Source organism: Scophthalmus maximus, chromosome 8, assembly GCF_022379125.1.
Source record: "Scophthalmus maximus strain ysfricsl-2021 chromosome 8, ASM2237912v1, whole genome shotgun sequence".
NCBI lineage: Eukaryota > Metazoa > Chordata > Actinopteri > Pleuronectiformes > Scophthalmidae > Scophthalmus > Scophthalmus maximus.
The window spans coordinates 15,536,139-15,561,168 of record NC_061522.1 but is presented as its reverse complement, the minus strand read 5'-3'; the positions used below and the strand labels follow the sequence as shown (position 1 = coordinate 15,561,168).

The window sequence follows — 25,030 nt, the reverse complement described above, 5'->3', positions numbered from 1 at the left end:
AATACAGGCCAGGAGTCAAACCTATTAAAGATTAGATTTAGTAAGGCAACTCCTTGCTGTGTATCAGCCTCCGACTTTAAAGCGACTAGTACATACTGTACAGCAAAGCTCCTCCTGGTCATGGAATAGTTGAAACTTAAAATAATTAAAGTGACTGCCTTTTTCAGGCATGGAAAGTGTAGGATTTGATATATTCTGTGGGGAATCTGGGTGATGTCTGGGGAATGTACAAATGGGTCATTTTACCAAAATGTCTTTGTAATGTGTCTTACATCTCTCTTGACTATGAGTGCTCTTCCCTCACGACAAAAGTAATTCTGACAAATTATAATGCCTTCAACCATTTTGAATGGTTCCCTACCATTGAATCTGAAAATCTTAACAGAAAAGCGTTGTCCTCTCTGCTCTTTCCCTTGCCTGTGTGTCAAGAATCTGTTGTCAGAGAAGGTTGACCAGATGATGGAGTGGTCCTCTCGGCGTTCGGTCGTGAGGATGAACGGTGACAAGTTCCGTCGCTTTGTCAAGGCCCCACCCAGGAACTACTCTGTCATCGTCATGTTCACTGCCCTGCAGCCTCAGAGGCAGTGTTCTGTCTGCAGGTATATATTTACAAACACACACACACACACACACACACACACACACACACACACACCATTTTGTAGGACACAACCTTGCATAGCTCCTACCATAGCAGCAAGTCCTGTTGCCTCTCTATTGCCTGAGATGACTCTATTGTCCTCCTGCAAACACACACACACACACACACACACACACACACACACACACACACACACACACACACACACACACACACACACGCATATGCATATGCAATCATAAATGGCCTCAAACCCATCTGATATTTCACATACCCTTCTTCCACACACACATATAGACTTAGGGCACAGAAAACAGCTTTATATAACAGGAACCTGTGGGTCACATTGACATTTAGATCAAAGAGACTCCAGCCAGCCATACAACCGAAGGGGAATGAATCAAAAGACCAACAAGACCTACTTACCCACTTGAGTACTCAAAGCATTTAATACATTCAGGAGATTTTCCAAAACCCCAATAGCGGAGCTTGAAATTGGATTTTTTTTTATTAACAAAACCAGACTTGCATCATATATGCAGCTAAATCAAGTCCAACACGGCAAGGTCAAGCACTACCCTGATTTGATTTTAATGTTTAGTTCAGAATTTCAATGTATTCCCATCTAAATCAAACCATTTGAACTCTGTCAATCCCAGTGTTTCAGCACCATGGAAAGCTGTGCACACATCACTGGTAACACTGATGTTCACAATAGAGGCGACTATGGAGCTGTCCATGATCCTGAAAGCTACTGTGAAGCAGAACCAGTGTTGGTTATACAGTTTTTTTTCTAGGATCAATAATGTCTCTGTTTCCAGATGAGTCCATTTACTACACTGTTTCATTTCCTAGAATCATGAACGCAACTGGAAATGAGAGACTATTGAAAATGCAGTATGATGAGCAGAATTAAACAGAATAACAGAAATTTAATAATTGTCATGACATGCACATTACACTCTACATCATCGACTTATGAAACGAGACAGAGCTATTGTTTGGTTTGCATGCAGCATGTACTGTTACATAGAGAGCCCTTTATTGTTTTAGTCATGTGGATTGAAGTCAGTGCTACTTTTCTATCTGGTAGCATTAGATTTGCTTTTTATCTTTCATGCCTCCTTTGAGTGTTTTTCATTTGTACTGATGATCACACTCTTTCATTGATGATGACAGAGTTGAAGCCAAAGGTGGCCTGATGTTTAAGAGTAACAGATCTCCCCCACAAATCTCTCTCTCTCTCTCTCTCTCTCTCTCTCTCTCTCTCTCTGGAGACTGCTTTTATTTTTGGTGCTGCCAGAAAACAAGATGCTGCAAAGTGGCAGTTGCTGAATTTTGTGGTTGGTCAGGCCAAGTTGTCGATTTATAAAAGCAGGAAAGACAAGATAGGAAATGTGTCCGGACACGAGCTGACACGCATGTACGTGTCTCTGGTGAGAGCCAGAGTGAGAGTGGACTTCAGGTTCTACTCTCTGATGAACGACATGCAAGAGTTTTTGAATCGGTGGTGTTTCACCACGGCTGTGTGTTCAGTGACGGAGGGAGAGCTCATCTTTCACTCTGTGTTTATGACCTGATTTATTTCTGGTTTTCTGTTATTTTGTTGTTGTGTTTTTTTTTTCTCTTTTCATTTGTAGAGGACGTGATGTTCTCTTGTAAATCTTAATAAACATTGTGTTTTAAAAATCAAAAATATCTCTCTATCTCTGTCTCTCTCTCTGTCTCTCTCTCTCTCTCTCTCTCTCTCTCTCTCTCTCTCTCTCTCTCTGTTAGATTAGACTTGCGAAATGACTTATAACATTTTGCATGTGTAGCATAATACAGATAGTTGACCCGTGTCCTGTTGTCCTAGTGGAAGTCCAGATACTTGACGGGTTCAGTGTTGAGCTTCTCCATCCTGACGTGGTCTGTTTCTCTTATCAGCGCCTCTACTTCAGTCACTTGATTAGAGATTGTATTCATCAGTCATGTCAGAACCCATTAACTACCTCTCCTTGTGTGAATGTGTGCGTCTTTCTCCATTTCTCTTCATTAAAAGTACTTTTGATGAAGACATGCAAAATAGACAGTTTACAGACAAATGCAGTCTCTTCTTGTTTGCTTTATTGGCAGGGCCATAATTAAGTTCACAACTGCCAATAAAGCAGGTTGTCCAAGGAGGTTTACAATTTTACTTATTTTATCAAACTTACAGATTTTCTAACCATTTGCTGTGGGATGACCCTTGACACATGAATACACACACACACACACACACACACACACACACACACACACACACACACATACGTTTATCTGTTCATCTCAAAAGCAATTTCTCTCCTTATCAAGACACCAGCCGTCTTATTTCTATTTAATCGCCAGATGCATTTGTTTAACTTCGGCCCGCCGTCTTTCACCTTATTCCTGTCTGTTTGTCCTCCCTCTTTCTATTTACCTTATTAACACTAGTAACAGCATCACATCATTAGTGAAAGACAGCGAGAGACAGAGAGAGAGTAAGAGACGGATGTTAGATGGTGACCTGAGAGTCTGCGTTAAGAGGGCCATCAGGCAGTAAAAAAGACGGCATATCAATGGGGTCCTCACTCCCACATCACTCAAGCTTTGTACAAGGTCCATTCCACATAATAAAAATTGCTTTTGTACCAGAAATTTTCAGTATTATGTGAACTAAGTGATTAATATAAGTGGACGGAAAGATAACTGTCTTCACATTATATTCATTTTCAAACGTGTTGATGCTGTGGTGAGAGAATTTTACACAATGTATCATCACATGTAAGTTATCAAGCGGCTGGAAAAATGGCATACAAAGCAACATCTATTGCAACTCTGTCTGTTTTGTGAGAGGGATCCTTCTCTTGTCGTTCTATACAAAGTTATAAAAGGTTTTTTTTTTTTTTCGTAGCTTTTCCATACTCGAGTCGAGGGTTAAGGACTGAGGATGTCGCACCTAGTGTAGATTGTTAAGCACTTTGAGACAAATTGTCAACGATTTGTACAAAAGGGCTTTACAAATAAAATGTGATTGATTGATTGAACAGTTCAGCGACAGCGGCAGCTGAACCATAAAGAAAGAAAAGGTAACATTTTAAGCTGGATAAAACGTAGAAAACTGTGTTTTCCTTCAGTGGAATAAAAACTTCTCTGCATAGTTCCTTACTATGGTTACTAGGTTTCATTTGCAGATTTCAGTGTAGTTTTGACAGAAGTGGCCTTTTGCCTTTGTTCATATAAAAAACATAAATGGCTAATAATTTATGAATCGATTTGAAAATTAATTGAATTTGAGTGGTATAAATTAGTTTTTCCCTTTTTCTTGTGCAAACTGAAAAGCATGTATTGACTTTATTAACAAGTATTGGGTACACACTGATCTTCGTCAGGGTCAAACAATCATACACCAAAAAAGGTTTCTGCGCAAGCCTCTCACTTTTAACCAATCAGGCCATGGTTGAGCTCATGGGTGTCAATCAATGTGTGAAAGCACTTGTGTGTTATGGCTGACTCACAGGCCACCAAGCCCCCGTGTCCTGCATTAGCTGCGAAAGCGAACATGGCAAGGATGTGGTTGCAGGGAGAGTGAGGGATTGGAGGAGCCGAATAGTTTGATAGCAAGTAACATGCTTGACCAAGCTTGATTTACAGAACATGCATAGTGTAGCTTTAAGTAGAAGCTTTCAGTGATGTGCACAAGAATCTTCACTGCCGCATCAATGCACATAAAATGAATTGCCGCATGATGAGTAACATATCCAATTTCAAACTAAAGTAGTTTATTTTATCGTTACAGCAATAAAAGTTACCAATCCCTGACAGTAAACTATTCTTTTATCATTTCAATGATTTTCTGGAAGCAAAATAAACAAATGAATGAACGACATGGTCTGTCAGCGCAGTATAAGCCATATCTCTGTGACACCGAGACAATACCAGCAGAGTGGTGTTCTCAGACTGAGATGAGCACCACTGTAATCCTTGACATTCTGCTGGCCCGAGTTTCAACATCATCTGCCTTTTCTTTTTTCAACTTTAGACACTTCAAAGGGAATATCCTAACATTAGCTTTGAAGATAACAATGTAACTTCACGGCCCATAACAGATCCTGACAGACGATTCACCACTAATTAAAGCCAACAAAAGAGCCAGTTGACATAAGACACAATGTGAAGGAGAAAGGTATAAAAAGTCAAAGTCAACAAGAGAGGGATAGAATCACAAGAAGAGAGAGACTGCTTCTTGGCATTTTACTGTGCTTATTTTGTCATGCAGAAGGTTAGAGTAATATATACGGGTCTGACCATGGCTGATTCAAATAACATCAACATTTGAATTAGTTTGAGGGAAATAGAAATAAGATGAAAAATTAGGTTCTAAAAAGAGGAGAAAGGAAGAGAGAAATGAAAATATACCTTCTCATGAAATGAAGACCATATAGGATGGAGAGAGACGCCGCCAAGGATCTAATGACGAGTTTCCTTTTCTCACTCCCTTCATCTTTCCCCCTTCTCCTCCCATTTTTCTAACTCTTCTGAGTTGTCTCTTTTACTTTGTTCCTATGCTTACATCCTCTCCTTTTACTCTGTCTGCAGCTGTTTTTTAAGGTCACTCGTGTGTAGTTTCTGGAGACATTGCCCTCCTTTTTCCTCCTCCCATTTGTCTATTCATGAATAAATGCATCCACTTCAACTTTTTTGCAGTGCCTGTACCATGGCTCGTCAGAGTCAAAATCACACCTTCTGTAGGATGAAGAGCATTTGAGTAAATGGAAAAGAACGGCGCAGACAAACTACTGTACGCCTGCGTCCTTGTCAAAACACACTTGACAGCAATGTAAACAAGACATCTCTCCACACTCTATTCTGGCTGCCAAAGTATGGCTTCTATTCTGATAGCTATGCTTGGATCACCTGCCTCTTGATTTGCAAAAGAAAATACAAACTGATATGAATATGAATGATATGAAAGTATGTGAATAAGGAATTATGGATTACATTTCTTATTATTTTAATATAATTTATACTACAATGTAAGTTATAAAAAAGTACCTACTCCAAATTGAAATTTGTTGACACGGTGTGCCCACCATTTTTTTTGAGCAAATCTTCCACAATTCTTAAGAATTCGTTTCCAGGTCCAAAGATGTTTACCAGGTGAAAGAAACCGGTTCAAGTCATGACGTTGTCTAGGACTTGAAAAGCCTAAGAAAACACACTACTTTAGTTTAGGGTCATGTGTTTCATTTTGTTTTGGGAACTTGAGTGACTCCTGACTTTAGTGGTATCTGGTTCAATGCTGCATTTGCCACAGAAGAGATAACCTTGAAAAGATTCCTAATAATTGACACAGTAGTGACACAGAGAATGGGTAATCCAGATAAAGGGGGTGTAGTTTTCTGTGAAATCTTGTCTTTTCCCTTGCTCCTTGTTCCTTATTCCATCTTTCTGCTTCATTGCTGTCTTACAGGCAGGCGAACGAGGAGTACCAGGTCCTGGCAAACTCGTGGCGCTACTCATCTGCATTTTCCAACAAGCTGTTCTTCACAGTGGTGGACTACGATGAAGGAGCTGATGTTTTCCAACAGGTAACTGTTTCTTTAGTGTATTGACAGCCAAACTAGGGATGTCACACAATCAGATTTTGATTAGGATTATTTTGGCTAAAATAATTATTGATCAGATATTATTCCAATATCTGTATAGAAAACAAAATAATAACGTGTCAGTCAAATTCAATTTTAACACTGTTAATTGAGGGTTTTGTCTCCTTTTTGACAAATAGATTACACTCAATAGCAACATCTACTATGTTGGAGTGTGAACCAGTTTAAATGGTTTCCCTGTTGTCCTTTGTTGTTCTTCAGTTTATGTTTGTGCTCAGTTAAAGTTATCCAGTTTTAAATATTTAATAAACTTTATCTCTTCTTTTTTTTTTAACTTTCAATTCTGCTCTGTTTGCTTTCCCATTCTCTATTGCTTAAATTGTTCATTCTTGCTCAGTGACTTTCATGTGACTTCTTTCATACTTTTCCTCAAGGCTGTTTTGACTCTATCCGCACAACTGCTCTTGTCTTTGGAAAAAAAAGGCTATTCAAGATTAAATAAAAGTTAATTACATTCACATCCCTTTATTCTTTTCATGTTTGTTTGCATGTATATTTGTATGTTCAATGCATCTTTTTGTATATATGTTTATGGCTACATATGCACATATGTTTACACATCCTCAGATTTTTATGCCTTTTTTATGCCTCTAATCCATTTTTCTCATTCATCACTAAATGGGTGTCTAGAGAAATAACCCACATAGCAACTCATCTCTCCACTCATTTTTGTCATATTCTTTCTACATTTTTTTTGCCCAATTCTCTGCTATTCCCCTCCTCTCCATTTTTCCAGGTGTTTTGGGGAAAACTAGAGAGTGTAAACCAGTTGACTTTATTGCTCGTTAAATAGGTGTGAAACATTGAAGGCGAGAGAAAGCAGGACATGAAAGATGGGTACAGATTTAGAGATTTTCTGTTAATCCTTTTATTTAGGTGTGTGTGTGTGTGTGTGTGTGTGTGTGTCTGTCTGTCCGTCCGTCTGTCTGTAAAATTCAAAGATGACAGCTTGTGGAGTGGACAAGATTTCTGATGCAGATCCATCAGCCGATATATATTTCGATATATTTTAATCTTTCAATGATTCATAAGTTGTTGCCATCAAACCTTTATGTCAACCAATATATTGGTCGGGTTCTAATGCGAAGCAGTCAAAAGGGTTGACACGTGATACTAGCCCGTGTCATCAATATGATGATGAAGATATTTTGATCTAGGGTTTATCATTATCAATGTGTGATATGTTACCTACAGTAAATAACTTTGACAAGTCAGACTTTAACTTGACATCCCCTCCCTCACTTTCACCTTTTTTCTTTCTAGTTGAACATGAACAGTGCTCCAACCTTCATGCATTTCCCGGCCAAGGGAAAGCCAAAGAGGGCTGATACGTTTGACCTGCAAAGGATTGGCTTTGCTTCAGAGCAGCTGGCCAAGTGGATTGCTGATCGCACAGATGTCCAGGTACTATGTACGCAGATTCTCACACTCATACATGCGCACATTTCCATGATGCCACTGCCCATCGGCATCCATCGTCAACCCCGAAACAGCTGGACGCACCCTGCCACACACACACACACACACACACACACATTGCAAAGTGTCTGTTCTCTACCATCAGTAAATATGTTTATTTCTTTCTTCTTTCTGTATTTACAAATAATCTTCTTATCAATTATTTGGGGTTATGGTCCAAGCCTTTAATATTGAGTAACTGTCAATATCGAGTGCATTACAACACGCGTCTGTGAATCTCATGCATAGAGTCTGTGAATCTGATGCATAGCATAACGCAGCTGTACAGTAGATGACGTAACTAACATAATCTCACACACCCTCCTTTCATGAGCTTTTTGATCCAAACACCGAAGGTCATTCAGTGTAACTTTTACAGACCCTTCTACTCCTGCGAGTGCTCTTTCAAGACACTGACCAAAATGAGCAAATGGACCGGAGTGTTTTTTTTATAACTGCAGCAAACAGTTCAGGTGTGAAACAACCCTTTATCTTTGTAAGAGCGGACGCATGTTGACCGTGTCAAAGCCTTTTAAGCTTCAGGGAGCAGGTTGTCACACATGCATATGGGTGTTAGATGCCCTTGCTTAAAGGCACTTAAGTTTTTGGCTCCTGAGATAAAACCTTTGACCGTCCGACTATAGCTTTGCTTTGCCGAACAACCTGTCAGTCAAGTATTGACAATAACTTGTCCATGCATCCCGCTGACCTCCTGTTGATGGATCTGGATTCAAAAGACTTTCAGTCTTTCAGTATAGGATAGGGGAGCACTTACTCTAAGTGCTCAGCTTTAAGGTACTTTACCACATTAATAAAAAAGGGAACAAAAAGGGGGGAAAAAAATAAAGGACAAATATGTGACGGGAAAAATAGGGAGTTGAATAAATTTGTTTAATGTGGGAACTCGAATGAAAGTCGGTAATAGCAGCCTGTGTTAAGATTTAGTTCCGCTGTGGTGTGAAAGAATAACAATAAGTATAGATGGTCATGTGCAAACTCATCAGCCATTAGCTCTTTCTGTTCTGGGAACAAGTGGCAATCTTGGCAGATTCCAACACCCACTGGAAACATGTTTTGACTTTGGGCCAAGGATATGGACACAGCTCTCACTTTGGTCATTCAAGGACCAGATGGTCTGCAGCGACTGCCCCCGTACCCTGTACGGCCTCAGAAGTCCCTCGGGAGACATGGTGATATGGCTTCTCCAAATCTTCAAAACACATGTTGACTGTATGGTCAAACTCCCACGAGGGTAAAGAGATGGTCCACTGTTTCAAGGCTGCGTTCCTCCTGAATCCAGCACCCTGGAATAAAACTTTCCTGGGGAGAGTTGAGGAGTGTTATACCCAGATTATTTGGAGCACACCCTCTGATCCCCATTTTTTGAAAATAGGGACCAACATCTGTTTTCTTCAGCTCCAATGAAAACAGAAAAAGTAGATAGTGCTGTTTTTGATTCATTATTTAAAAAGTCTAGAACAAGATGTATGGAAACATAAAGCAGCCGGACTACTTTGTGACACCACTGTGTTTTTTTTAAATGAAGTAATATGTTAACCATCACTATTAATATCTGTCAAAGAAGTATGCTCACTCAGGGTTGCTTCAAGGGCCAGAATTGTTACCGTTGCTTGACAACACAGTCAGCTGTGAAAGTACTGATGTTATCATAATGTTTTAGATTTTAACCACCAAATTCTTTCTCTCTCCATTCCTTCAGATCCGTGTTTTTCGTCCACCTAATTATTCAGGGACCATTGCTTTGGCACTGTTAGTTTCTCTGGTTGGAGGTCTGCTGTATCTAAGGAGGAACAACTTGGAATTCATATACAACAAGACTGGATGGGCCATGGCTGCACTGGTATGACACACACACACACACACACACACACACACACCCACACACACACACACCCACACACACACACACACACACACACACACCCGTCTTGTCTCACAATCATTTGTTGAGATGGATAAATTTCAGACTTGGTCAGTGTAAATCGTGATAACGGCACTAATATTCCCATGATAATCATGTGTAACACACTATCGCCTGCCTGTCTTTGTCCCTCTCCATCTGTCTCTCTCTCTGTGTTTGTGATAGTGTGTAGTCTTTGCAATGACATCCGGTCAGATGTGGAATCACATCAGAGGTCCTCCCTACGCCCACAAAAACCCCCAGAATGGACAAGTGGTATGAGTCACGTTATGTTTTTCTTCCTATGTATATCCACGCATTAATATATCTCACCCCTTTTTTTTCCTTATTATTTTTGTTGTTCCACTTTGGTCCTTTCATCCAACCTTCCATCTCTTTAATACCTTAATTTGTCTTCTCATCTTTGTCCTTGTTCCCTTCTTTACTTCTATAAATGATATGTGGTTTTACAAAAAGTAATATTTTTAGGTGAAGCTTGATCTGTTTTATTGTGTGGGAAGTGAGGCTGTATTAGATCAGTGATAGAGCCTTGTGTACAGTTGCAACTTCATGAACAGCATCACAACCTCCCTCTGTTGTTGAAGGCAACCTGCATTCGACTTAAGCTTCAGTGTCATTGTGTTGTTTTTATTTTACATTCTGTACATTTTGCTTTTTCTCAGTCTCATCTATATTTCTCCAATGCATTCCTCCCTGCATTCATAATGACTCACTTTCCCTTTTCCCTCCTGCTGTTTCCTTTTTCTTCTCCATGCCCTCCCTGCTCCATCACGCATTCATATCTCCGTCCATCCTCATACCATGTTATAGTCTTCATAACGAAGAAGTGCAGTCAGGTAGTTTCTAACATCCCCACCTGCCCGCTGCTTCTCTCTTGTTCTTGCCTTTGGATGGACTGAGCAGAGTGATGCGGGCAGCGTTAACGCTTTGACATACTCAAGTGTGGAAACAGGATTTTGTCAGTGAGACAGAAACTAATTATCACACTGTAGGGAGCTCTGGCCATAGGCATCTGATTGAAATGCGAAGGTGAGCAGATCATAAATGATATATCAGTTTGCATGCTTAAACCAAACGTTGCCAATCAGGGGCGGTAGGGCTGAACAGCTTGCGGAAGGCCACCTCTATTCCCCGTTGAAGTTGGGGAAACTACCAGTTGGCTCAGAATGTTGAGATTTCATGGTTTGGTATTTTTCAAACCAGAAAGGCGGCTTGTGAAAGAAATTGCGAGTCACGCCAAAGGGTCCAGACTGTAATCAAAATGTTTCGGAAAGTTCATGGAGATAGATGTAACAACAGATCTGTTTTATCGGACTGTATTAGCTGCACAAATGTAACCAATAAAGGGACCATTGAGTGTATGTCTCTAGAGCTTCCTGTTAACCCCCTGAACAGGCCCAGCCTGATTGTGCTCTTTGTGTAACCTTACTCATTCCTCTTTAACAGCAGTAGTCTCACTTATAACCTCAGTGATGTATAGTACATGCTGTAACCAGAACACATTTTCTTGAGCTTCCAGGCCTTATGTCTACTGTGCAGCCATTCAACCATCATTGAAGCAGGCACAGCTACATTAGATCCTGTGTATATGGTCTTCATCCTCTTCTCATTTCCTCCCAATTCTCACACCTCTCCCACCTTCATCCTCCCCCCATGCTCCCTTTAAATCCCTCTTTTTCACTCTGTCCTTCTGACAGTGAATGACTTCTGGGAAGATGATATTGAAAAGATACCCGTCTTATCTTTCCTGCTCTCCTTCCCTCATCTTTTCGTGTTACTCGCACTCGCCTCCCCATCTAGCCTCTCCCACTCTCTCCCCAGACAGAGTAATTCCTTTAAAATGAGCGAGCGAGCAAGGCCAGGTAGACTATATTGAAAGGATTTGTCAACTGACGAATGGCGTGACCAAGCAGATGAAATTGTACTGAGTGTCTCAATGTGCGTCCGAGAAGATTCTGCAAGCTCATTTTTGCTCAAACACACATACACAAATAATAGAACGTAGACACAATGGTGCTTTAACAAACATATAGAAACTCAATGACAGGAACGCACATGGACCATACCCCGACCCATTCATAAAGGTACTATGACAAATTCATATATCTAAAATACCACAGCTACAGTCACACACACAATAAAAGAAAACAAAGTTATGTTTTTGATGTCACTTGATTGTTTGATGGCATCGAATTAAGCGAATACTTGTGTACTGATCTGTGCTTTTTGAGCCGAAATGGAGTGAATTGAACAGTGAAGCAGTGAAATAAATTGTCCTTTAGGCTGGATATTTTTTCAGACCAGGAGACTCTGACCATCCCTCTTAGTCTCTATACTCTATACTGCTCAGACCCTCACACACTCATAGACATGCACAACAAAAATTAAGCACCATGTATCAAACACATAGAGCTCAGAGATAAAAGAAGAGAAGGTTTGTGTAAAGAGGAAAAAATAGAAAAGTAGTGAGTGGTGTTTCCCAGTAATTACCTAGAATGTGGCGGCCTGCCATGGTCTAATTTGTCCCGCCAAAGATTCTTCATTAACTTTTTTTTTTTTCTTTACATTTCTTATATTGACATAAGGTCCTTAACTTAGTGTTTTGCACCGTTTCTTGTTTTCCTCTATGTCTCGCACCCTCCTTCTCTCCATTGGGATAAATCCCACTGCTTCAGTGGGTTGTCAAAGCATTCATACAATTTTTATAGACAGGCAGACCTCGTCATAGTTTCGGCTGTAGCTGTGCATGTTCGTGCGAGGGACATTCTCAGCACTCTACACCTGAAGTCATTCATTCATTCATTCTCTCTGTATCTGTCAGTCGGGCTCTATTGAGGATGCTGCTCTCACATTTTAACGAATGTGCATTTAACATCTCAGCTGGTTTGGTCAGACACTAGTAAACCCACTATATTTGGCTATAGAATATTTTAATTCCCCTGGCTTTATTCTCTGGACTGCACACCATTACATTTAATAAAGAGTGACTGAAGCTTGTATTCTTTCTAGTTAGTAAGCTGGTTAGTTCAGTCATTAATTGGTTAAGTTGTTACACTTAAATGAAATGAAAAGACATATTTCTAACATTGACTCCTGTCCCGTAACTGTCTGCCAACCATTCCACTTTGCGGACAGTTTTTACTCTGACAGAGTGAACTGAAATAAAAGTGGATGGTGCAACACAGCCAATTACATAGTTCCAATAGCTTCCTCAATTTTGGGCTCTGGCTGCCCATTTCCTCAAAGGTCAGTGATGTCAAGATGGTTTGTTATTGATCAGTGGCTCAAATTTGTTGGTAAAAGTTACACTCTCACAAGCGACTCCATTGATTGCGCTGATATCATTGCAATTAGTCAATAGCATCGCATTAAAATCCAATCAAAAAGGCAACTCTTTTAACTGAAATAGTTTTTGCCGATTTACCTTTTTTGTGTGAGTAGAGTGTGCCCTTTAGACTGCAGGAGTTGTTTGCACCAGGTGTGTGTGCACTCTTGTGTGTGTGCGCTCTTGTTTACTGTTCATCAACCAATGAAATCCCCCACATATCCCAGAAAAACAAAACACATAAAACATACTCTTTGGAGGAAATGAGAAGCAGTCTCACTTTACTGATTGACATGTTTTGAAAAACAGGAAAACTGGTTTTAAATGGCTTTAATTGCCTCTTGGGTAATTAAAATGGACTCTCCATGGAGAGTGTAAACATTGAGCTGCATAAGCAGTGAGTTGATAATGATATTATAAAGCATCACCTGAATTCCGACAAATTACCATATATGTTAAAATAAAGGGTTCAATGAACCTTTCTTTGAACATCAAATAGTCTCTGCTGTTCTGGATAATCATCTCCGTATGCTGTCAGATCGTACTAGTACGACAGGAAATTGTTGATATGTTGCACCACATTTTGCTTTCAACCAAGATATATTTAAATTCCAATAGTCTAGCTCTTAATGAAGAATGAATTGCTTTTATTTCCACTCATAATTATCCTTAACTTATTTTAAACTTTTTTTAAACAGGTTGCGGTGTCCTTTCAGGTTACAGACATGATTCCATCTGGTTCCGTCCTGTAAACACTTGACCCTCTCCCTGTTGCAGTTTTTATCAGGAAAAATATGTCACGTGCGAACACAGCCAAACTTTGTTTAGCTACAAAGCCGGGTTAGTTACTAATGTTAATTCGGTTATCTTCATGTAACTTAAGCTAACTATCTTTGTTGGCTAAAACAACCTTATTTTAATCATAATTATCTATTTATCTTAGTTGGGTTGGCAACTAATTTATAAAAAAAAATAATTACTCCCTATCAAAAGTTTTATACATCAGAAATTCAACTTGCTTATCTAATTCTGTGGTTGTAACTACCAATTACGAGTTGACGATATGGAGAAATATCCAATCAGCAGTTTGATTAGCTTGGCAATGAACATCACACACCAATCAAACAAACATTTGTCCAAACACTGATTGTTGATTAGCAGACATAACAGTTATTCCTGTTGCCAGTGTACCTTACTATTTGAGATTATGCCACCTCTCCGTCTTTCTAATATGTTTTTTTTTTACATTAATCCATCTTAAGGTGCTTAGCAGAAACACCTATGCTTCTATATCGTAGGGGAAATCCTATCTGAAACTCTTACCCATGGTTACTAACAAGGACCACTTCCTAGATCACCTATCATTACACACATTCACAAAACACAAAGTCAAAACTGTCTTTTGTTTATACAAATGAGGCATATACTTCCACTCCATTTCTCTTCCTCTGTAACTTGCTCCTTCACGTCTGTTCTTTCTGCTTTGTTGACTTTTCATTTATCCCTCTTCCTGTCTGAGCGCCTCCTGACCTTTACCAAGCATAACACATTCACAGACAGTATACACGCTAATACATGATACGGGATGGGAAAAGATGAATACAGCGATCTGTAAAGGCTATCTAGTAACAATTGTATGGTTTAAAAAGAGAATAGTCGAGTGAAGACAAGGAGTGACCAAGTGTGTTCGAGTGTTACTTGTCACGGATGTCAACTATTACATTTTGTAATACTTATTTTCCTGCTCATGTTTTATTTTTTTTAGGATATGACACATTGAGAAATTCATTCCTGTTTTGAACCTCAATTTAATAGAATAATAAGCATGTGAGATGTGGCCTTCCTTTACGTGTATTATGTGAATGTGAATACATATCATACACTTGCATTGGCACAGACAACCAATTTGCTTCAAAGTCTGACAAAAGGGCTGTTTTATTCAGTTCTTATAAAAACCAAGGTTTCTTAATGTCAGTGTATTCAAATGAGTGCATGAACACAGACACACATATATATATATATTCTTATATTAGAAAGAGTGTGAACACATGTTACAGATATCTTTATCACACCTGTAAATTATCCTCAGTGAAGGTGTTTGGTAATGGAGTTGGAGTTGGAGTTTAATGATGATATTCAGATTTTTGATTCAGCTAACCTTTTACCATATATTTCCTTTAGAGCCTATGGAGGAACAATATCATCACTGGGATTTTATTTTGCATAGACTTTTCTTCATGTTCATCCCAGGGATGTGGTAAATAGAAACGTGGATGGATTACTAATTATTGCAATTGCCTCAGACATCAACATCACAGCTTTTAAGTAACAATGTATTTTCTTGTCCATTGATCTATGCTCATGAATTCATAGCGTACAAATTAATGTTTGCCAAAACGGGGGGGTAACATTTACATTGGGTTTAATTTCCATACATCCCAACAATAGAAGATCATTTCCTTTATTTATGAGTCAGTCTGATTCTTTCACACATGCAGTCCATCATATCCATGTTATTTAAAGGCGAACAGACTTGATGTTTCCACCTCATTCACAGAAACTTGAATCTTAAAAAGCTTATCAATCAGATTAATTGGAAAAGTAGAAGTCTGGGTTTTTCACAGGAACGCTCCACAGCGTGAACCTGCCTAAATGTATGCAGGTGAGCTGTGGACAGGCAATTTAAAAGGATAAACAAAAGCATGAGTAAGCCTGCAATTTGGGTGAGTTAAAATTGCTGAGAGGATGTGTGAACATACTGTGGCTTTGTATATACAAGACAGACAAGTAAGGGTAAGTTTATTTGTATTTTTTTCTTACACTTATCAAATCCCATCAATGCATTGAAATGTGAGTCATATGTTTCTTCATTATGATGTACATGGGAACAGTTTTTTTTTTTATCCCACATACACCATCCTGCCATCATGATTGCATTTAATGATTATTAAAAAGTCTTATGAAACATTCAACCCATTAACACATGACCCATTGGTTTTGTTATATTCTTGGGATTTGTTGACAGTAACAGTATGTTGCCAACCTTATCCTTCAACAGTAGTTTGTTTCACAACACTCGACTAGTTCCCCGGTGCAATGATTGCAATGTTCCAGATAATGAGTTTCAGACTCAAGTTTGTTAAACCTTTTTTTCTTCCTTTTCCCACATCAAGCAGTTTGTTTTGATGCAGGGCTATATTATTATTATTATTATTATCAGTAACAAAAAACATCACAACTGGATTACATGAAAATTTGGCATCAGTTGTGCTGGGTGACGCGAAGATGTGAAATTCATGTAAATCTTCTCACTCGCTGAAGTTCTAATATTTCTACTTGAGCGAATTATTCGCGTGACAAGATGTCCCGAAAGCCAATCAGTGTAGGGATTTCCGGCAAAAAGAGAATGGGCAAATATTTTTACTCGCACAAGTAACGTGAAGCAAAAATTCACTTTGTGTTTGGTATGAATGCACCGTTACAGATGAAGATAAGCTGTATGTATGACCCTGTATGATAACATCCAAGAAAAACTCTGATTTAGCAAAACTTTTTTATTGATTTACTGCACTGTACATTAGTGAAGGTTCTCGTTTGACATGAAAAATGATCTTTCTTTGTGTTTTCAGCAAGTACATGGTTGTAACTTGGTGATAGAAGCATTGAAAGCTTTATTTTATGTCTGTGTCTAAACAGATGCATCGGTGTTAGTCCATATCAAATTGAATAGATCTGGAATGTGGTTTAGCACCAAACCATATTTCAAAAAGTGCAAATATCGGAGTTGGCAAACAGTATGTAGGAAACCTGTGTGTGTGATTAAATCAGAGAGCCAGAGTGTTTAGAGAGTGTGTGTAAATGTTGAGTTGGCCCATTCCATTCATCGCAATGTTAAGATCAATGAGCTGTGGCTGCTTTTACTTCCAGACCACCTCGATATATGTTCTTTTAATGAACACACACACTTTCCCTCACATAGAAAAATGTTCCCTGAACAGTCCACTCCGCAAACAAGCATTCAGTAGTAGTTTTCAGTATACACATGCATAGGTACACTCGCAGCCCTGCACACTAATGAATGGAACTCGTTCTAATCCATCAGATTAATTGGAAGTGTCTACCCATGGATTGAGGAATTTTTCATCCCCCAATCACTGCACTTTCTCAAAGCCTCCATTTGCAGGTTGTGTTCATGTTACAGGGGTGACGTGCAGAGAGCAGTGTCATGAAAAATACTGGATGAGGTCATGTTTGTTCCGTTTTAGTAATGAATCAAAAATTCTACCCTTGGAAAAAAAGTTTTTGCTCATTAAAGCTGGAGTGTAAGACTTTTTATATATTAATGATCCTCCGTGACATTTAAGCCCTCTCCGGATTGCATTCACACAATGCTTATTAAGCATATGTGTCATGGATTTTAGCAATGTCTAGACGAACACAAGAGCAAGGACAGTAAAGCGTTTTAAGAATTTCATTCTAAAAATTTAGATAAAATGATTGAAATTGAGAAATCCGCCTGATGGTACTGAGGGGTGGTTATACGAAAACTGGGCAGGCAGAGTTTGACTGGTTTACTGATGACTGAGCAAGGCAGGCAGACATGGAGTCAGGTCTGGGTTCCTGTCCAGGTTTGAGGATGAAGACAGGGCTGGACGTGGTTGAGTATTGCAGGCAGCTGAGTGATGGACCTGAGGTACAGCTAGACAGAGTATTAGCAAGGCAGAGGCAGGCGACTGGCAGACAAGTAACTTCAAAAAGACAGACAAAGAGTGTGGCTGTAACGTTAATACCACCGGAAGTGACTGAATGTTCTGGTGGAGTCTTGAGGGATCAACCAGTGTTGGATCCTTCATTTATGCAAGTGAGTTAGCAGGATCTGCTGGGCATGGGACGCCACGCCCTGCAGGAATACACACACACAAACAACACACACTAGGGAAGGGGGGAAAAAAACGGTAGGCAAACAAGAGGAAGATGGGGATGAAGGGTGTCTGTGGCGACCTTTCTGTGCTGTGCACCAGTAGCGATGCATATAGCTACATAGACAGAAAAGGCTACAGCATACAGTAAGCATGGCTGGGTTTATGCGGAAAAAAACCCAGCAAATAACCAAGGAAACTTTCTGATGCTCCAGATGAAAACGAAACTTTGCATTTGGAGGAGGATTAGTCTATAAAGAAAGCGATAGACCGTTAGGACAAACCCAGATAACCATCAGTGTGGCTTTTTCTTCTTGGAAAAAAAAAAGAGGAGGGACTGCAGATGTTGCCTCACTACTCTTGGACAGGTTGGCATTAGTAAAATATTTGGAGTTGACAATGCACCTATTACATTTACTCTAGTTAAATGATGATTTATTGTATCAGAACTGTGGAATTCAACAGTGGTTGTGTAATTGCTCTCACTGTGACAGAGTTTGTGCGTCGGTCTCCCATACCTGAGGTCCCATGTTTGTGGCCCAGCCTGGGCAGGAAAATCACAACAACAACAAAGAGAGAGAGAACCTCTCTCCAAAATCACTTACTGCCCCTGAAATTTCCCTGCGTTAGCATGTTTGTTTTTCATTTCTAGTATAGTTGGTCAACAATTTACAACGATTCCTATAGTATTTGAATCTGGTATAAACTGAGGGATACATTTATATGATACCAGTGCAATTAAAGAAGTTTAAGACTGAAACATATTTAATCTTAAACCCAGTTTGTTTTGTTGTTTCCAAAAAAAACTGACTCTTTCTACAAAACCTCTACAATGCCTACTCACATGTGTTTGTGTGCATTTTCATGAGCGTGCTTCCAGAGTATAAGAAAGAAATTGCCAGCACATAAGGTCCACCTTGGTACTGTAAATGTAATGCATCGGAACACCTTTATAACCTATATTATATTCAGTTTGTGTTTATAGAGAGCCGTTTCTCACTCTGCACCAAGGCTGCACTTGTGTGTATACCCTCATTGATATTCTTTTTTTGGTCGCGTTGACTATGTTGGCCGGAAGTGGCTTGTAGATTTATAATCTGGTAATTTATGTCACATCAACGTTGATCCAGAGTGTAACAAACCTGCAAAACATTTCAACGATTTTCTACAGACAAGGCGATCTCAAATCTCATCCACAACCCATTTTACACACTACCATAGTGGGTCACAGCATGCTTGATCTTTCTCTGCTTTTTCCTCATCCATTTGCTGTCAATGTTGCAATAGCAACACATTTGCGCTTGTGGGATTTAACAATCAGATTATGATATTGAAAATATAATTTGGTCCAGTTTTGATTTGAAGAGAAATTCCTTGACACCACTGTGTATCTCATATACTGATTAGAAAGGCAAGGAATAATCTCTCACAAACTTCCAAATAAAGAGAAGGGCAGCACTTCCAAAACAAACTTTCTTTTCGAATGAGGCTTTGGTTTATCAGTCAATAAAGAAAGCATCGTGATAACAATTCAAAAATCCATGATTGTATTGAAGAAAAGGATCTGTTTCAGCCTTGAGCCTTTGTCGTCTTTCAAGTGGAAACATTCTTCATTTCTCTCCACTGAAGCAGGAACAAGCTGTCCACCCCTTACTCCTCCCCTTTGCATGTTCTATTCATCCTTCCATTCTTATTCCTGTTTGGTGGGGACAGAAATGAACACTGGGGCAGTCGAGTGGAAAAAGAAGCCTTAGATGTGCTTAAAACCAAGATGCTAATATCTGCAAGTATTCAACAATGTGAGACACTGAAAGACTTCCCCCCTTCTCTCTGTCTTTCATTCTATTTGTCTCGACTTCCCTTGGTCTATTTCTCTGCATCTCCCTATCTTACACGTTGAGGCCAATTGAATTAGGCCTCTGACATCTTATGAGAGAAGCTTACTTGGGATTGAAGACACAATGTCATTTCACTTGATGAGCTGTATGGCCTCTACTGATTCTAACTGACAGTTACAGATCGCTTTCCTTGTTATAAAACTTTAAAGGCAAAATACATTGTTAGATTGAATTGACACTGGTGGATATTTAATGACTTTGCAAAAGACTAAATTTATAACCCTAACCTAAACTAAATACACATTCTTAGGTGAAGTCTAATCTCTCAAACAACCGTCTAAAAAAGTGGGAATTAAAAAGACCTTACTTTGCAAGGAGTCATCAACCTTTATGCAAAACACACAAAAGCTACACTGCACCCTTGCTTGTACATGTTAAGACAAATACTAATACAAAAACAGTAGTATTGTAGAAATTATAATAATGCAGCTGACCAGGACACGTCATCAGAGCTGTGCTGTATTGTGACTGATGAAAAGAAGAAATAGTGTAAGACAGTGGTGGAAAAACGCAAATCTAATTATAGCAAAAAAGTTTTCTTGCATTAAAAAAGTAAAATAAAACAGAAGACAAACGTGTCCTTCAGGGTGGTCCCTTCAGGCTGGATCCCTGTCAGTTCACGGTTAGGTTGAAGCAAAAGTGCAGTTGTTACGTGTCCTCGCCACTGTCAAGAAAAACTGACGTAGCATGCCTTGCTGTCCAAGAGGAATTGACATGTAATTATTTTTTGTTGAAGTAAAGGCCAACCCAGTGTGCCTAGCTGGCGGGCTCACAATGATGACATAAATGCCAGTATTGAGCATAATTTCAACTGGACACACGATGAACTGGCAAGCAGTTGCAGGGACAAATGCTCGTGGATAAACAGCATCCACTCCATCAGTTATTCCTTTTCAGCTAGTACAAGACCACATTCCGACAGAGACAGTGCTTTGCAGGTATGTTGAGTGGTGAGGGAGCTAATAGCTAAGAAACTGAAACTTCATCCAGAAGGACAATTTTCTCTGAGTAGCATCATCATCACTGCCAGCTGACATCAGACGCCTCACCAAAACAATGTTGTGTTATTGTGTGTTGAATAGTATTGTATGGGCTGCGGAGGCTGCTGAAAAACTTAAGTGGCCCTTGATAGGTAACAAAATCAAGATAAACTGTGCTGCCTCTCTCCCTGTTGATGGAGACAGACTATCTTCACATGGCGCTGGACCACTTATGAATTCAGTACCCAAGATAAAATTGGTGAATTCAACATATTGTATTAAATCACTCATCTGCCCCTTAACCCATGGCTGCACCATCACTGATTCCAGGTTAATGAATGTGTCCAAGTCATTGTCTTATGTCTCATGGAACAAAGCATTTGTTTGACTGATTTTGTGACTTGTTTTGTTCTCTGAAACATTTGGAAGCAGTATTGAAGCGGGGTAGATGCATTACAGAGAAGGCTGTATAGTCCTGGCAGGTTTGGCAGTGGCAGTATGTGTTTAGAGGTTGAACATTGAATGTGAGTCATTTCAAGTGTGTGTGTGTGTTTGTTTGTGTGTGTGTTGCTGAAAGGGTACCGATTGATCGCCAATGCTCACTCAGTGGAAAGGTAGCAATTCTATTCACCTGTTCACTACATTGTCATAACTCACAACAAGCACACACAGACACTGACATTTTCTTGCTCAACATATTCTTCCTCATACACTTCACAAACCATAAGACAGGAATGAACACAATTTTGCCTACAACACGGTCCAGGTTTTCTCATATTGGGGACAGTTATTAAAAGATAAAAGGATGTGAATATAGATCTGATTTTTTTTCAAACCCCTTTCTATTATATTTCCAACTGTTCTATTGGATATCGCCTACCTTCCTGTTCCTTACTGTTCATAGTTCATTTCTCCATTTCCCCTCTGTATGTTTCTTTATTCCTTCAATTAGGAAGATTCACTGAGGATGTTACATAGTGTGACCTTTTGCCCCCCCTCCCCCCCACACAGAGTTATATTCATGGCAGCAGTCAGGCTCAGTTTGTGGCCGAGTCTCACATCATCCTTCTTCTGAGTATCCTTCCACCAACGTGTTTGTGAGTATTTGCTTCATGTGTTGACATAAATTGAAATACGGTGCTGCAAAATTCCAATCTTGCAGATTAATTTCTCTCTCTGTGAAATGTGCAACAGCTCATCTTGTAAACAAACCATTCAATTCTCCATTTACACCTAGGAAGCCACTTTTATATGTCTGAAACAGCCTGCTGCTCTTATTCTCCCGACACAAGGTTTTTGCATCTATGTGCGTTCTCCATGGGGAGGATGCCTGCTGGAATGAACAAACACACCATATAAAGACAAGAGATTGCCCTCTTTTAACTTCCCCCCCTTGCCTGATTTGTTCCAAATTCAACTGCTGATGACCGCCTGTGTCTGTGTGTATGTGCATGTTTGCTCATGTACTTGTTTGACAGGATAGATGTTTATGTTTGTGTTCGTCTGCTTCTTCTTTGTCTGCTTGTGTACCCATGTGTCCCTGCACCGGTGCTTTTGGTTAATGATACTGTTCATTCCTAGCTGTTGTGTTTGTCCCCAGGGGAAATAGCAGGTCCAAGGTTGCACCTGCTTCAGAGCAATATTTGTCTGTCCACGCTCACACTGTTTGTTGTTTTTATTTTCCACTCATCTGATTACATCTAAATGAAACACACACACACACAAACACGCTGAAGCGTTTACACATCCACCGTGTTGTCTGTGCAGGTGGTGTTAACACATTTTATGAGCATCATAGACATCTCTGTGGACATAACCTTGTTTAATTTCTCATACACTCATGCTCACACACCCAAGTACCAAATGCAGTTGCATAATTCATTTCAGGATGAGACAGGAAACACTGAAATGCATATCGAAGTTCTTTGTGGATACAACATTAAAGTGCCAAGTACATTTGCAGCCATTCATTCACAACCATAATAGATCCATGTTTAAAAGATGAGGTGGTGGCTTTGGGTGATGAGCTGTTCCTTTATTTCTCTCTGCACATTTTCCTTTTTTCCATAATTTTTGCAATGGGTTGACTTTTGTTTCAGTTGTCTCCATAATGGCCTTTCTGTTTGTGATCCGCTGAGGTTACCGTTATCATCAATGACAGTGTGCACCTACTACTGTTGATATTCCATCCCAATCTCATAGTCTCAGTCAACTATGAGCCACATGAACATTGTTTGTGCATGAACAAATATTTAAACAATGCACATCTGCCCAATGAAACATTTCAAGTGTCAATTACTTTTGAACCCTTGCCTTTGTGGCATCATCTCTCAAAAAAATATCTTGCACACTGTTGTTGCAGTATTAACGTAATCCTACTCGAAGCTTAGCCTTTGAATGTTAATGTTGTATACATTATTTGGCTTAAAATTGAATGTGATGAGAGAGTCTGAGCAACAACAAACATGTACATGTACAGATACTTTATGTCTCAACTGTATATATTTTTCTCAGCTGCCGATTTTGAAAGAAACGCACAGAAATATTGACAGACACATTACAGCAATGTCCTCCCTCTAAATGGAATTACATGTTGTGCTTACAGATGTTTTTTTTTTTTTCTGCATTATGCCCTTTTGGTATTCTGGTCTGAAATCTCTAAACTTTAGTAGTTTCAGTAGAGTGGCTGAATTTGGTGCAAAAACTACAATTACAGCTTTCAGCACCCAGATTTACCCCTCCTTGTGCATTCCAGTTTGTCCTAAAATATCAACTAGGTAAGCAGGAAAATATTCATGTTTATTGTAATTGTATTAAGTATACACAACCGTAGTGTGCATATTTGATGGATAATATCAATCCAGATTGCAGAACTGGCTATACTGGGGGATGACGAGAGTGGACAGTAGCGTGTTTGCAGTGCACAGCAGTTTCTTTTAAGTGAATGTAATTCACACATTCCTGATGCTCTGTTCCTGTAGTCAGGTGTGGGTGTAGGATGTGTGTAGGCCCAGGGGACAGTGTTTTGTAATTACAACACAGTAGCGTAGTCTGAATCTCTATGCTGATAGGTCTCTATATATTGTCATTACTTTATTATACATTGTGAGAAAGCTTGCAACTACCCAAACAGTCACTGTCCATAGTTATTTCCATTGCTGAATGTGGATGCATCTCTGTTGTTTGTGTGCACATGCCATTCACCATATCATCAGGAATATGAGGCCTCAGTTTCTGCTCTGTATCTCCCCATGTGGCAGCTTCTGTTTGTGCAGCCCACCAGGTTTTCCTCAGTGAAATGGATTTGCATGCAAAGCACGCTGAGAAGAATCTGTAATTAGGTGCTTAGCCACGAGAGGCTGTTCACTGCTGGATGAACTGTTCAAAATCAGATGTTTGAAAACATTTAATATATGACATTTACTAAATACTGCAAGTACATAATGCAAACGTATTATGCGAGGGGTGAGCAGCCCTTTACAAAAATCCGTCTGTTTGCTGTCCTGGTTCCATAATAGATCAATAGATAGATAGATAGATAGATAGATAGATAGATAGATAGATGGATAGATACTTTTTTCATCCCAAGCTGGGAAATTCCGGTTAGTGGAAAGAGCTCCCCATTGACATCAGGACAGGAGAAACCCTACAAACCGTCTGTCTGAGACTCAAAACTCAGACTGCACCTTCGTCCATGAATCATTGGAACAGAAACATTTCTAAAATGCACATGAAGCCGTTTTCCCTATTTGATACATTTCTATGTACTTACATGATTATTACAATTTTTTGTGTAATATCTTCACGTTTGAATGCACTTATTGTAATCGCTTTGGAAAAAAAGCATCAGTTAAGTGAATTTAATGTTATGTATTCTTAGCCAGTCTGGAAAATGATTAGTTGATTTTTCAACCAAGTCAAAAATTTCTCAAGTGGCTTTACATCCCCACATTATCAGTGGTTCCCTAACCTAGTCTAACATCTCTATGAAGAAACTCTGATCATTTTAAAACGTGAAGGGAACATAAGAAATCCTTGTAGGTCGGAATTCAAAGTAAGATCTTGTGGTCAGTTTGATCTGTACCACAGATTGTGAATAGCATTTACAAAATTATCAAAAGTATTCAGAATAAGCTCAGAAAGGATTAAATTCCTTTAACTTTCAGCAAAGCACAATTTACACAACTTGAGAGTATATTTTCTTATGGATATGAGGGACATGACCATGAAACATCTAA

At 39.4% G+C, this 25,030-nt stretch overlaps 1 protein-coding gene across 1 annotated transcript in view; it reads left to right on the top strand.

Annotated features, from left to right (window-relative positions):
• Positions 1–25,030, top strand: part of tusc3 (tumor suppressor candidate 3) — a 58,693-nt gene that overhangs the window by 23,924 nt on the left and 9,739 nt on the right. Inside the window, exons 2-7 of the mRNA XM_035637344.2 lie at positions 430–599; positions 6,075–6,192; positions 7,534–7,674; positions 9,449–9,589; positions 9,836–9,925; positions 21,804–21,867. Of these exons, the coding sequence (XP_035493237.1) occupies positions 430–599; positions 6,075–6,192; positions 7,534–7,674; positions 9,449–9,589; positions 9,836–9,925; positions 21,804–21,867 (724 nt within the window). The remainder of the gene's footprint in view (positions 1–429; positions 600–6,074; positions 6,193–7,533; positions 7,675–9,448; positions 9,590–9,835; positions 9,926–21,803; positions 21,868–25,030) is intronic.